A 13,646-nucleotide genomic window follows, 5' to 3' on the forward strand; every position below is an offset into this window, starting at 1 on the left:
TTTCCTGACACCAGGTTTTCTTGTTGTTTTTTAAATTCCTCAAATCCTCTGAACCTGCTGTAGCTCAAATGTTGTTTTGGCTCACCAGTCTTCACTGTACTCATATTTCACTTCGCTATGGTGGCGCTGACTGCATTTCAAGCGGAATAACAACACTGCACCTGGATTGTCCAGACATGAATTCCATGCCAATGGCAGTTGTGAACACAAAGAACCTGTAGCGTTGACTGTAGCGGCAATGTGGAGAAATATTTAACTTTAAGTTACATTTTAACAACTAAACCTCCAAAACAATGTCTCGTTTATTTACTAACCTCAACAGCGGAATTTCTAATGCAGTTCCTATATCATTTCCTACAAATAAGCACACTACACTGCATCCTTTAGGCAGCAGCTTCCTGTTACACCTGACAGATGGATACTGATGGCTCTTTTGTTTTACTATTTTTAGTTTTAGTTTTTTACTTTACAGGTTCACTTGTCTCTTGAACAACTGAATTATATCATTCTGTCCTACCTGGCAATTATTTCCCCAACTTCCAGTGCAGCTTTGAACACGTTTTGGCTGTAATGAGAAAGATTGTATTGTCTGGACTCACCTGCGCGCTTCGGCTTTCCACTTCCTAGTGAATGTTTGCCTAGAGGGAGGATCTGTTTCGATGTTTCGAGGGATGCCCAAGTTGGGGCTGGGCCAAATTGCTTGACAGGTTTCTGCGTCTAGCCAATCAGGACACAGGTGTCTATTATAAGTAATTCTGCAATTTTTACCAATCTCAGTAAATTTTACAGTCCTTTTCTTCACTGCATCTTTGAACCACTGCTTGGGTAAGTTAAGTTTTTTTTTTTCTTAAATCTTAATTTGTACTTTTGAAATGTTTTTGAAGAGTAAGATTTTTTCCTTTTTTTTTTTTTTTTTTTTTTTAAGTCTTATCTGCTCACCAAGCCTGAATTTATTTGATCCGAAGTACAGTAAAAACAGTAAAAATTTAAAATATTTCTTACTATGTAAAATACCTGTTTTCTATTTGAATATATTTTAAAATCTAATTTATTTGTGATTTCAAAGCTGAATTTTTATTGAATTAGTATTCTGATATGGTGCTTAAAAACATTTATTGTTATTCTTATTATGTTGAAAACAGCTCAGTAGAATTTTTTCAGGTTTCTTTGATGAATAGAAAATTCCGAAAAACAGCCTTTAACTGAAATAGAAATCTTTTGTCACATTACTTACATCACTTTTGATCAATTTAAAACATCCCTCCTAAATAAAAGTATTAATTTCTATAATTTCTTTACCAATTCCTTTGCTAAATGCTATCTTTGGATCTTTCTATTCATCATGGAATCCTAAAAATTGTTTCAAAAGATTTTAATAAAACATTTCTTTAACAGCAAATCAGCATATTAGAATGATTTCTGAAGGATCATGTGAGTGATGATGCTGAAAATGTAGCTTTGATCGCAGGATTAAATTACATTTTAAAATATATTCAAATAGAAATTAGTTATTTGAAATAGTAAAAATATTTCAAAATTGTACTGTTTTTGCTGTACTCTGGATCAAATAAATGCAGGCTTGGTGAGCAGAAGAGACTTCTTTAAAAAACATTAAAATCTTACTGTTCAAATCTTTTGACTGGTTGTGTGTTTATACATGTATGTATTAATTTCTAGTGTCTAGACTCAGAATCAAGGTTCTTGTGTTTTTATATTCCTACTATGTAGTCAAAATATTATTTAAGAATATTTGGGGTTATCTAAATTTTGTTCTTAGACTCATCTCAGCATTTGCACTGCAAATAAATAAAATAAATGTAAAAAATAAATTAAAAAATAATAATAAAATCCACCAGTGGGATAAAAAAAAACATCTTAATTCAAAGGGAAAACAAGATTATTTTTACCTGCCCCATCGGCAGATATTTTGTCTTGTTCTTTAAGAAAACTTCTAAGAAAACAAGACTTTTGTTACTTGAGAAATCATTACTTTTCAAGTAAATGTTTCTTGATTCAATGTTTAGATATTTACAGAAAACAAGACAAAAATACTAAGCAAGAAGGCGAATCAAACAAGCTTCTTGCGTTTTTATAGCACTCCGAAGTTTTTTGGGGGCAAAATATTTCCAAATGTATGTGGTCACATCTGTGAATACAAATCATGCAAATGATTCCCCCAAACTTGTCTCTGCTTGTTCGCTGTTGAATGAGGGGGGATGTGAAAACACTGAATGCTGAAATCCATGACTTTGGATGTAAACTACAGCCATTGTCACAAATTAGATTTCGGATGGGGTGTCATGTTCCCGACAGATTGTCGTCCATATGCGGCTTGAATGCAAAGGCGATTTTAATCGACGTCTGAGCACTGTAACTAATTTCTACCCCTTTCAGAGAAACCCTCAGGGCATAAAAGAACCCCCTGCACCAACTGGCCCAAAACCAAGTCATGGACATGGCTTCACATAGACCTTTGTCTAGTCCAACTGATGATTTTGTCCAGTGCATTCGTGAATGAATAGACATGTTCTTCAGCCTTGGTTGAGAAGGTCCACTTCCTTCTCCATTAGCTCATACATGCCCTTTTTTTAATTTAGACAACATTTTAGAAGACATTATCTTGTCTGGTGATCTTGTGGTAAACACCTCTGGCGACTCCTGCAACAGGTTCTTCCACTTGCAATTGCTTTAAAGTGATTCAAGTGATTCGCAACAGCTTTCTAAGACAAAAATAAAGAGTGTGTCATTGTATGTGTTGACAACTGCATAATACAGTCATTCACGAATGTATAAACCTCACGCCTGTCTGCAGTAGGCATGGCCAGAAATAAGCTCTTTACATTTATTATATTCATCATTCCATGTAGATTTGCATTTCTATTTTACAGAAAGCACCATTAATTTGGCTCTTTAACATTTGACAGGCATCATGAAGGTTGCATCTTTCAACATCCAGAGATTTGGGAAATCAAAACTCTCAGATCCGTTCGTAATGAAAACCCTGGTCAAGGTGAGGCCCGTCCACACGTGCAGAAGGTCCACAGTCATCTAAAATACATGTGAAGCATCACATTTTACAGTGACTTTACTCTTGAATCAGTGATGTTTATGTCTGATTAATGTCTGAAAAATGAAAAAAATGAAAGATTAATCCTTCACGGGAGGAGCTGCATGTGCGGCACGACAACGATAATGATTTGTTTTCATGTCGATCCCTTTCTCCAGATAGTGTCACGCTATGACATCATTGTTATTCTCGAAGTGGTGGATTCTAGCGGACAGTCAGTGGATGATTTCCTCGAAGAGCTGAATAAGTGAGTCAACAGGTGTGTGTTTTTTTAAGTAAAATCCCGTTATTACATGACCATAGTAACCATGACTGGCTGCTCCTCAACAGGTTCAACAAGACCCATCATTACACCTTGGAGATCAGCACACGCCTGGGAAGAGGAAATTACAAAGAACAGTTCATGTTTCTTTACAGGTAACTGTCGCATATTGAAAATAACTCTAACTTTTCAAATCAGGATAGACGCCATTTGGAATTTAAAATGGATTGAAGAACCATCCTCTAACATTCCCATCAGGTTCCAGTGATGTTATAACCAAAAACAAAATGTCCTAGTATGCAAGTTTTTTTTTTTTCACTTTGTTTTTTACATTTTTGTCTGTTTTGGAAAGATGTTTTGTCAGCTAAACAATTAGCATGCTGTTAAACCGTACCAAACACACCATATTCTGTCCCCCGCGGTCTTATTTTTATTCCCGTCAAAAATTAAACATGGCGAAATTACTCTATATGTCTGCTGAACAATTACCTGTTAAACAACAGTACAATCCATTGGACACACCATACTTCAGTCCCTCCCAGTCTCATTTTTATTCCCGTCAAAGATTATGGCGGAATGGCGCTAACGGTCTCATTTTTATTCACCTCAAAATTTAAACATGGCGGAATGGCGCTAAATATGTATGTCTGCAAATTCCTGAGATTTTGTCAGCTAAACAATTGTTAAACAACAGTTAAATCAATTGAAGGCACTGAACTTCAATTCCTCAAGGTCTTATTTTTATTCTCGTTAAAAATTAAACATTGTGGAATGGCCCTATATTTACGTCTAGATATATGGAAATTTCTTGTTTTTCATCAACTGAACAATCGGTTAAACAACAGTAGCCTACAAATTCATTTAACTTGCCGTGCTTTCTCATTTATATTCCTGTCAAAATTTAAACATGGCTGAATGGTGCTAAATGCACTTATTAACGTCTATATGTCTTTAAATTTATTATGTTTCGTCAGCTGAACAATCAACAGTTAAACAACAGTACAAACCGTACGCGATACTTCAATCCCTCACAGTCTCATTTTTATTCCTGTCAAAAACTAAATATGGCGGAATGGCGCTAAATACTCTGAATTAATCTAAATGTCTGCAAATTTTGTATGTCTGATAGATAAACACATGACTATCTATATTAATAGCGCTTATTTTGAATTCAAAAACTCGTTCACTTTTAGCGTCTTTTACGTCGTCTTAAAGGCACAGCGTATAAAAACCATAAAAACATAAAACAGTCTGTTTAATTCTAAAGATTAGACAGAGGGCGATAAAAGGTCATAAAAATACATTTATGACTGTATAAGGACATAAACTGTGTGCTAATATTATACGTTAGCCTCAGTGAAGCAAATGGCGTTTACTGTTGTTTTTTTACTATCTGTTTTAAATATAAAGGGACGACCTGGTGGATTTGGTTGGGTCCTATCAATACAAAGACGATCAGCTTGGAGATGAAGATGCTTTTGCCAGAGAGCCGTATATTCTGCGGTTCAAATGTCATAAAACAGGTACAACATATCATCTAACTTCATGGGTCAAAGAATCGTTTTGATGAATTTGGGCTACAAGGAAATGCGATCTGATTTGTATTGTTTCCTTGTATTGTGTTGTGTAATAATTCCCAGTTTATGCAGTTGACAGTTAAAAACAACTAAAACATAAACGTCACCAGCTAATTTTTGTTAATCACCAGGTTGGGCTGTGACAAATGGTGACTGTGTGGAAGCAAATTATCGTAATTATTGTGAATTGTGTTCGTGTCACGTTAGAGTTGGAAGATTTGGTGCTGATGCCCGTCCACACCAAGCCTGAGGATTCAGTGAAGGAACTTGACGAACTCTATGACGTGTTTCAAGATGTCAAGAAGAAATGGAAGACTGATGTATGCACACAAATTGATGACAATCAACTACTAAATTCAGTTGGATCACCCAAATGTAACATTTACTCACCTTTAGGCCATCCAAGATGCAGATGAAATGGTTTCTTCAGGTTCAGGTTAATCAGGTTTGGAGAAATGTAGCATTAAATAACTTGCTCACTGCAGTGAATAGGTGCCTTCAGAATTTAAGACCAAAAAGCTGATCAAAACATCACAGTAATCCACACACCACCTCAGTACATTAATTTATGTCCTGAGAAGTTCAAAGCTGCATTTTTGTAAAACAAAAACAAATCCATCTTTAAAGCATTCCACTGGAGAAAGCAATATAGATTGATGAATCTACATTAAAGGTTAAAAAAATCTTAATGATATATTGTGTGGATTACTTGTGGATTAGTGTTTTGTTTTTATTAACTGTTCGAACTCTCATTCTGACGGCAGCCATTTTTTGAAGAGCCATTTGTGAGTGTTTTAATGATAAATTTCTCCAAACCTGTTTCAATGAAAAAACGTAGGTACATTTTGGATGACCTAAAAGCCTTTTGTTGATTTTTGGGTGAACATAAGAATATATATACATATAAAAAGTGGTTTATGAAACAAAAACATGTGCATATCCATACAGAACATCATGATTTTGGGGGACTTCAATGCCGATGGCAATTACGTGTCTGAGGAAGAAATGAAAACAATCCGCATCAGGAGCGACGAGAACTTCCATTGGCTGATCAAGGATGATGAGGACACCACAGCTAGCACCAGAAATGACAACACCTACGATCGGTAATTAATTACACTGTAAAAACCAAATAAACACGATTTTAAATCATTCCCATTAATGTGCCATGTTCCTCCACAGGATTGTGGTATATGGAGAAGACATGCTGAAAGCTGTGGTTGCGAACTCCGCAAAACCGTTCAACTTTCAGAAGGCCTACAAGCTGACATTTGAGGATGTAAATAAGATACTTATATATAATCACACTAAACATCAAAAACATGAGTTATTACTGGACATTTATATCTAATCTCTTCACAGGCCGTAAAGGTGAGTGACCACTATCCAGTCGAGGTGGAGCTGAAGAGAAAACGCAAGCAGCTTAAACGTAAACGCAAGGCAGATGAAGAGGAACAGGATGACTAAAAACGTGACCAAATGAAGACGAAAATTAGGACTCCGGAGATCGCAATTTACAGATGAAGAAGTTTTATGAACATTTCCGCACTTCTGGTTACACACGACTTACTTGAAATGTTTGGATATTGTACACTTGCTTTGAATGTCATATGAATGTTGCACAGTCAGTCGAAGACATTAAACATCTTAAATCAAAATTTACAATGATTACAAACTTTATTCTTTAATGTTTTCTTTACAAGATCAATATAAAGCAACTACAAAAAAAAAAAAAAGAGAGAGAGAGAAAGAAATAAGTCGTCATTTTATGATGCTACCATGGACACTAATCATAAGTTGGCGGTTTGAACGGCAAGCAAATATACACTAAAACACATTCACTTCTTCCCAGACTTCTTGATTCCTCCTCCGGCTGTGGAAAGAACACAAAACAATTGTTCATGAACAAATGACAAAATTGCACAGAAAGATTGCCAGCTCAATGCGTTTCTTACTTAAAGGTCCTTTTCCAGCAGCCTTGGCTTTCAACTGTTCCATTGCTTTCTGCTCCTCTTTCTGTTTTTGTTTGAAAGCCATGTCCTCCTGTAAGAAAGTAAAACATGTGCAAAGCGTTCTTCTAAATGTTCATACCCCGGTCGTTTATGTTCTCTAGTCAATCATGTTTATGTATAAACAACAGAAACCCGGACTTACATCATCCACGTCCTTCGACTGCTTCTTGGGAGCCTTCAGGGGTTTCTTTTTACCTCCTGCGTGGATATTTTGATACCATTATAACATACATAATAAACTAAACAATAAACAGCTTTAACATAGATTACGTTAAACAAGAGAAACCCAATATCGAGTGGAACCCATTCATTTCAACGTTGTTAATATCGTCGTAAATATAAAGATTAGCAATTAAAACGATTACAATCTGAAAAAGCATCATGGTTTTATTCCGACGCGATGAAACGCTCCTGTTTAGCGTTTGCAATTTATTTCATTTTTACCTTCTCTTCCAGACATGCTTGCTGCTCAGATTATTTAGCTAACGTTAATGCTTTTTTCCGCGCTGTCAGGACCCCAGTGGTTACCCGGATGTAGTGTTCCCTTTCGAGTGCCTGATCATTTAGACGAATCGGTTGAACTCGGTTCAGCTGATTTGATTCTTTCGAGTCGTTTAGGTCCTGGGAGATTCGATTGTGTTCGATGTCGTCTTGTTTGTGTTTCTAATATGTGGCCCTGGATCACAAAACCAATCGTAAGTAGCATGGGTATGTTTGCAGCAATAGCCAAAAATACATTGTACGGGTCAAAATGAACGAATTTGCTTTTATGGCAAAAATCTTTAGGATATTAAGTAAAGATCATGTTCCATGAAGAAATTTTCTACCATAAATATAACAAAAATATTAACATTAGCAATATGCATTGCTAATATCTTCATCTGGACAACTTTAGCCCAAAAAAGATTTTTTGGCACCCTCAGATTCCAGATTTTCAAATAGTTGTATCTTGGCCAAATGTTGTTCTATCCTAAACCATACATCAATGGAAAGCATATTTATTAATTAAATATATATGTATATTTAAAAAAAATGACCCTTATGACTGGTTTTTGGTCCTCACGGACAACCTCATGGTTTAATTCCCAATCTTAAAATATCCACAGTGTGTTAATGCAAAAACAGAATCTTATTAAAGTCAAGTGACTTGCAAATGATTTGCGAATCGGTTCATTTGAATCGTTAAAAAAAGATTCGTTTGAAAGAAGCAGCAGCTATAGCGCCTGAAAGAAATACGTTCATGCCGCAGGATGACATTTCAGGAAATTGGACATATATTTAATATACTATGCAGTCTGTAAACATGAAACATTGGTGACCCTAACCAAAAACGTCACGAAACGGAGAATCGCTGGTATGAGTTTTGTTGGTTTATGTCTTGAAATGAGTTCAGTTCAAGTGTAAACATCATTTGCCGACATTCGCTGACATTAGTAGTTCATTCATTAGCTCGCAAATCAGTTCAAATGTATTTTTTTAATAACAGTTTCGAGACCTAAACTCTTATAACAACAAAATCACCGCCATACGTATTTGAAACATATTTATTTTTCTGTAATTCACTTGTGAATATCTAACATGGACAACTTTAGTTCTTGTTGTGTTGCTGACTTACTTAAAATGCGAACTGAATTCGAAAGTAGATATAAGTGAATGCCCTATTTAGTCTATATAACTTCCCTATACACGGTTTTATGCGTTCTTGTAGCCATATGAATGCAAATAAACTAGATATAGCATCTTTGGTATCATCTTGTTTTACAAATATTACTTATAAACTGATAGCACACGTACATCTCCATTTACATCTGCAAGACATCAGTGTTTGCTGATCTGTAATTCGTCTATAGGACGTTTCCTGTCAGATGTTAAATAGATGTTTATTAGATGTCTTTGAGATGTTTATGATTCAGAATGTATGTAAAACTGACATCTTACATGTTTGTACACAGCAGATGCTTTCCAGATGAAGAGATTTTTAACAGACACCTTGCAGACGTATGCGTGCTATCTTGCACCAATCATCTCATGAAGTCCATATGTTTTAGTATATTTACAGGTTGTATATTTGACGTCTGTCGACTCCACATGAGGCTCTTCAATGAGGTTCAGAGGGAACACTATATTTCTAAGCAGCTATGTCTCCACATGTCTCTACCGACACCCGGTGTCTGGTCCGGTCCAGTGGAGCCTCCACAGAGCTTATTGCACCCAGCAGCAAAGCCCGAAAGATGAGCCGAACAAGATTACATCTGTTAAAGAGCGCACAGCATCTGCGTTATCATACGCAGGAGACCTGGGAAGGCAGTGGGGACAGAGTGCGGTGAAAACCGCAACAGTGACGGTCAACTACTGGTGGGCACGCTATGAGGAGTTTGTCGGGCTTAATGAAGTCCGAGGTGCTCAATCCAAGGTCACAGAGGTAACGTATGGCAAACGAAACATAACCCTGATAGCACAGGTACATCTCAGAGACGTCTATTGGACGTCTATAGGACGTTTCCTGTCAGATGTCAAATAGACGTCTATTAGATGTTTTTAAGATGTTTATGAATTAGAATGGATGTAAAACTGACATCTGAAAGACATCTGCCAGATGTTTGTCCACAGCAGATGCTTCCCTGATCAAGTGATCTTTAACAGACATCTTGCAGACGTACGTGTGCTATCTGGGAAAAGATACACCTTTGATTGGCTACTTTTACATCCCTTATAGCACACATACATAATGGAGACATCTATTTGATGTCTAATTTTACATCTGCAAGACATATTCATTAGAGTGTTTGCTAAATTGCAATTCGTCTATAGGACGTTTCCTATCAGATGTCAAATAGATGTCTATTAGATGTCTTTAAGATGCTTATGATTTATAATTTATGTAAAACTGACATCTTACAGAGGTCTTTTAGTTGTTTGTACACAGCAGATGCTTTCCAGATCAAGAGATCTGTGCGTACGTGTGCTATTTGGGTAGTAATTGGATTAATGGTTCAGTCGGATTGAAAATCTTCACATAAATCACTTGATTGAGCTTGATCCAAATTAAATTACGATTAGATTGGAAGCGGTGGTGTAGACCTGAACTATTTCAATTAATTGGAAAAAATTAAGCATGCAAATGCTTTAATTCAGCTGTCTTCTCAATCAGATTCAAAAACTCCTTTTGGATTCATTACGATTGACCAAAAATTAGTGCATATACGTTCTTGATATTGGAGTAATTTAAGTAATTTTTATGAATCCTTATAATCTGATTCATATTTTGCTAATAGGCTGAAAAGGCCTTCATGGTTGCCAGAGGAATCGTCAAAGAAGCTCACGCCAGCCTGGAGGCTCTCCAAGTTCGGCTGAAGGAAGTGAGGGACCGTTTGGACCGCGTGTCTCGTGAAGAGGCACATTACTTAGAGTTAGCAACACTGGAACATAAGCTACTGCAGGTGAGGTGGACCTAGTAAGGTACGTAGATAGATTACACAATCTCATTTTCTCTAACGTTTCTTTCATGTGCAGGAAGAACGACGTCTCAAAACGGCCTATGAGAATGCCGAAGAAGGCGAGCGAGAGAAGTTTGCGCTCTTCTCCGCTGGCGTACGAGAAAGCCACGAGAAAGAGAGGACCAGAGCTGAACGTACCAAAAACTGGTCCGTTATTGGATCGGTATTGGGTGCTGTCATCGGCGTAATGGGCTCCACTTATATAAACCGTGTACGTTTGCAGGAACTCAAGAGCTTGTTGCTGGAGGCCCAGAAGGGACCGGTGAGTCTTCAGGAAGCCATCAAGGTCCAGGCTAGCATGCACAAAACGCAACAAGACGAACTCAGCATCCTCATCGACTCACTCCGGACAACTTTGAAAGGTAGCGTAGAAGGCGTGAAAACAGTCAAACCAGCATTTGTCCCAGCAGCGGCTGCCGTTGTTCATCCATCCAGTGCCTCAGAAGAAGCAATCCGAGAGATTCTCCACCACAGCCAAAGAGCCCAAGGGCTCATTGAAAGCCTCAAACCCCAGCTGGAGCAGCTGGAGGAGAACGTGGGGAAGGTTGAGACCGAGCTGCAGGGGGTCAAGACAACCCTGCAGTCCCGTGCCGTGGAGAAGCCCGTCATTCGTACCCGAGACACGCAGCTCTTTGTATGCGATACAGAGACGGTCGTTGAAGGCCTCGGTCGAACTGAGAAAAGACTGGAGGCGCAGATCAACAAAACAAGTCTATACAATACAGTCCTGACATGTGCTGCCTTTGCTGTGACTGTGCCAGTTCTGTATGTGTTGTTGAAAGGTACTTGAAAAGTATGCAGCAATGTGCACTTTAGGGGCCGATTAATACACTAGAGGTTTAACTAAAGAGTACAATTATTGACCATGGTTGTAAAAGATTGATTAAATATTGTCAATACTATATATTATTGTTGTGCCTACATTCTTTGTGTTCTTTTTAACTCTCTGTGCGTAATTTTGAAAGAATTTATAAGAAATTCTTGAAACAAAGAAACACCACTCATGTTTTTTCCAGAAAATGTAAAAAATGTAGTTTGTCCCTTACGAAAATTAACCATGGTTTTACTACGGTAACTATGGTTTAACTATGTTTTTTGTAGTAAACCATAGTAACCACAAAATTAACTTGCAGTAAAACCATGTTAACTACAAAGTTATCTATGGTTTTACTACAAGAACTATGTTTTAACTATGGTTTTGTAGTAAAGTTTTTGAAGTAAACCACTATGGTTTTACCATAGAATTTGCAGTAAAACCATGGTAACTACAAATTTAACCATGGTTTTACTACAAGAACTATGGTTTTTGTGGTAAAGCCATAGTGACCACGGAATTAACCATGGTTTTACTTTATCATTAAGCAGTTAAACCATGGTAACTACAAAGTTTACTATGGTTTTACCATACAATTTGCAGTAAAACTATGGTAACTACAAAATTAAACAATAGCATTTGCAGTAAAACCATGGTAACTACAAAAATAACCATGGTTTTACTACAAGAACGCTGGTTTTTGAAATAAAACCATGGTAGCCACAGAATTAACTATGGTTTTACCATGGCATTTGCAGTAATACCATGGTAAATACTAAGTTTACCATGGCTATTTCTATACTAAGTTTACCATGGCTATTTCTATACAATTTGCAGTAAAACTTTGGAAACTACAAAATTAAACAATAGCATTTGCAGTAAAATCCTGTTTACTATGGTTTTACCATACAATTTCCAGTAAAACTATGGAAACTACAAAATTAAACAATAGTATTTGCAGTAAAATCCTGTTTACTATGGTTTTACCATACAATTTCCAGTAAAACTATGGAAACTACAAAATTAAACAATAGTATTTGCAGTAAAATCCTGGTAACTACAAAGTTTACTATGGTTTTACCATACAATTTGCAGTAAAACTATGGTAACTACAAAATTAAACAATGGCATTTGCAGTAAAACCATGGTAACTACAAAAATAACCATGGTTTTACTACAAGAACGCTGTTTTTTGTAATAAAACCATGGCAGCCACAGAATTAACTATGGTTTTACCATGGCATTTGCAGTAATACCATGGTAAATACTAAGTTTACCATGGCTATTTCTATACAATTTGCAGTAAAACTTTGGAAACTACAAAATTAAACAATAGCATTTGCAGTAAAATCCTGGTAACTACAAAGTTTACTATGGTTTTACCATACAATTTGCAGTAAAACTATGGTAACTACAAAATTAAACAATAGCATTTGCAGTAAAACCATGGTAACTACAAAAATAACCATGGTTTTACTACAAGAACGCTGTTTTTTGTAATAAAACCATGGTAGCCACAGATTTAACTATGGTTTTACCATGGCATTTGCAGTAATACCATGGTAAATACTAAGTTTACCATGGCTATTTCTATACAATTTGCAGTAAAACTTTGGAAACTACAAAATTAAACAATAGCATTTGCAGTAAAATCCTGGTAACTACAAAGTTTACTATGGTTTTACCATACAATTTGCAGTAAAACTATGGTAACTACAAAATTAAACAATAGCATTTGCAGTAAAACCATGGTAACTACAAAAATAACCATGGTTTTACTACAAGAACGCTGTTTTTTGTAATAAAACCATGGTAGCCACAGATTTAACTATGGTTTTACCATGGCATTTGCAGTAATACCATGGTAAATACTAAGTTTACCATGGCTATTTCTATACAATTTGCAGTAAAACTTTGGAAACTACAAAATTAAACAATAGCATTTGCAGTAAAATCCTGGTAACTACAAAGTTTACTATGGTTTTACCATACAATTTCCAGTAAAACTATGGAAACTACAAAATTAAACAATAGTATTTGCAGTAAAATCATGGTAACTACAAAGTTTACTATGGTTTTACCATACAATTTCCAGTAAAACTATGGAAACTACAAAATTAAACAATAGTATTTGCAGTAAAATCATGGTAACTACAAAGTTTACTATGGTTTTACCATACAATTTCCAGTAAAACTATGGAAACTACAAAATTAAACAATAGTATTTGCAGTAAAATCCTGGTAACTACAAAGTTTACTATGGTTTTACCATACAATTTCCAGTAAAAATATGGTAACTACAAAATTAAACAATAGCATTTGCAGTAAGTCCATGGTAACTACAAAATTAACCATAGTTTATCTAGAATAACCATGGTTTAACTATTGTATTTGTAGTAAAACCATAGTAACTACAA

The 13,646-nt window shown here is 36.0% G+C and overlaps 3 protein-coding genes across 3 annotated transcripts; 2 read left to right on the forward strand and 1 right to left on the reverse strand.

Moving 5' to 3' along the window:
* Positions 1-2,929: 2,929 nt before the first annotated feature.
* Positions 2,930-6,373, forward strand: dnase1l4.1 (deoxyribonuclease 1 like 4, tandem duplicate 1). The gene is made up of 8 exons (XM_073844535.1): positions 2,930-3,010; positions 3,226-3,314; positions 3,398-3,484; positions 4,740-4,852; positions 5,114-5,226; positions 5,855-6,012; positions 6,089-6,185; positions 6,269-6,373. Exons 1-8 carry the CDS (start codon positions 2,930-2,932, stop codon positions 6,371-6,373), a joined length of 843 nt encoding a protein of 280 aa, XP_073700636.1.
* A 243-nt stretch (positions 6,374-6,616) lies between these two features.
* Positions 6,617-7,447, reverse strand: tma7 (translation machinery associated 7 homolog). Its single transcript, XM_073843911.1, has 4 exons — positions 7,363-7,447; positions 7,061-7,116; positions 6,862-6,949; positions 6,617-6,779 (listed from the first exon to the last, which is right to left on the reverse strand). The coding sequence occupies exons 1-4, from the start codon at positions 7,376-7,378 to the stop codon at positions 6,745-6,747; spliced, it is 195 nt and encodes a 64-aa protein (XP_073700012.1). The 5' UTR covers positions 7,379-7,447; the 3' UTR covers positions 6,617-6,744.
* Positions 7,448-8,135: 688 nt separating this feature from the next.
* On the forward strand, positions 8,136-11,274 carry ccdc51 (coiled-coil domain containing 51). Its single transcript, XM_073843910.1, has 4 exons — positions 8,136-8,272; positions 8,967-9,340; positions 10,194-10,358; positions 10,432-11,274. The coding sequence occupies exons 2-4, from the start codon at positions 9,020-9,022 to the stop codon at positions 11,203-11,205; spliced, it is 1,260 nt and encodes a 419-aa protein (XP_073700011.1). The 5' UTR covers positions 8,136-8,272; positions 8,967-9,019; the 3' UTR covers positions 11,206-11,274.
* The last annotated feature ends 2,372 nt before the right edge of the window (positions 11,275-13,646 follow it).

Source organism: Garra rufa, chromosome 7 (genome assembly GCF_049309525.1).
Source record: "Garra rufa chromosome 7, GarRuf1.0, whole genome shotgun sequence".
Lineage (NCBI taxonomy): Eukaryota > Metazoa > Chordata > Actinopteri > Cypriniformes > Cyprinidae > Garra > Garra rufa.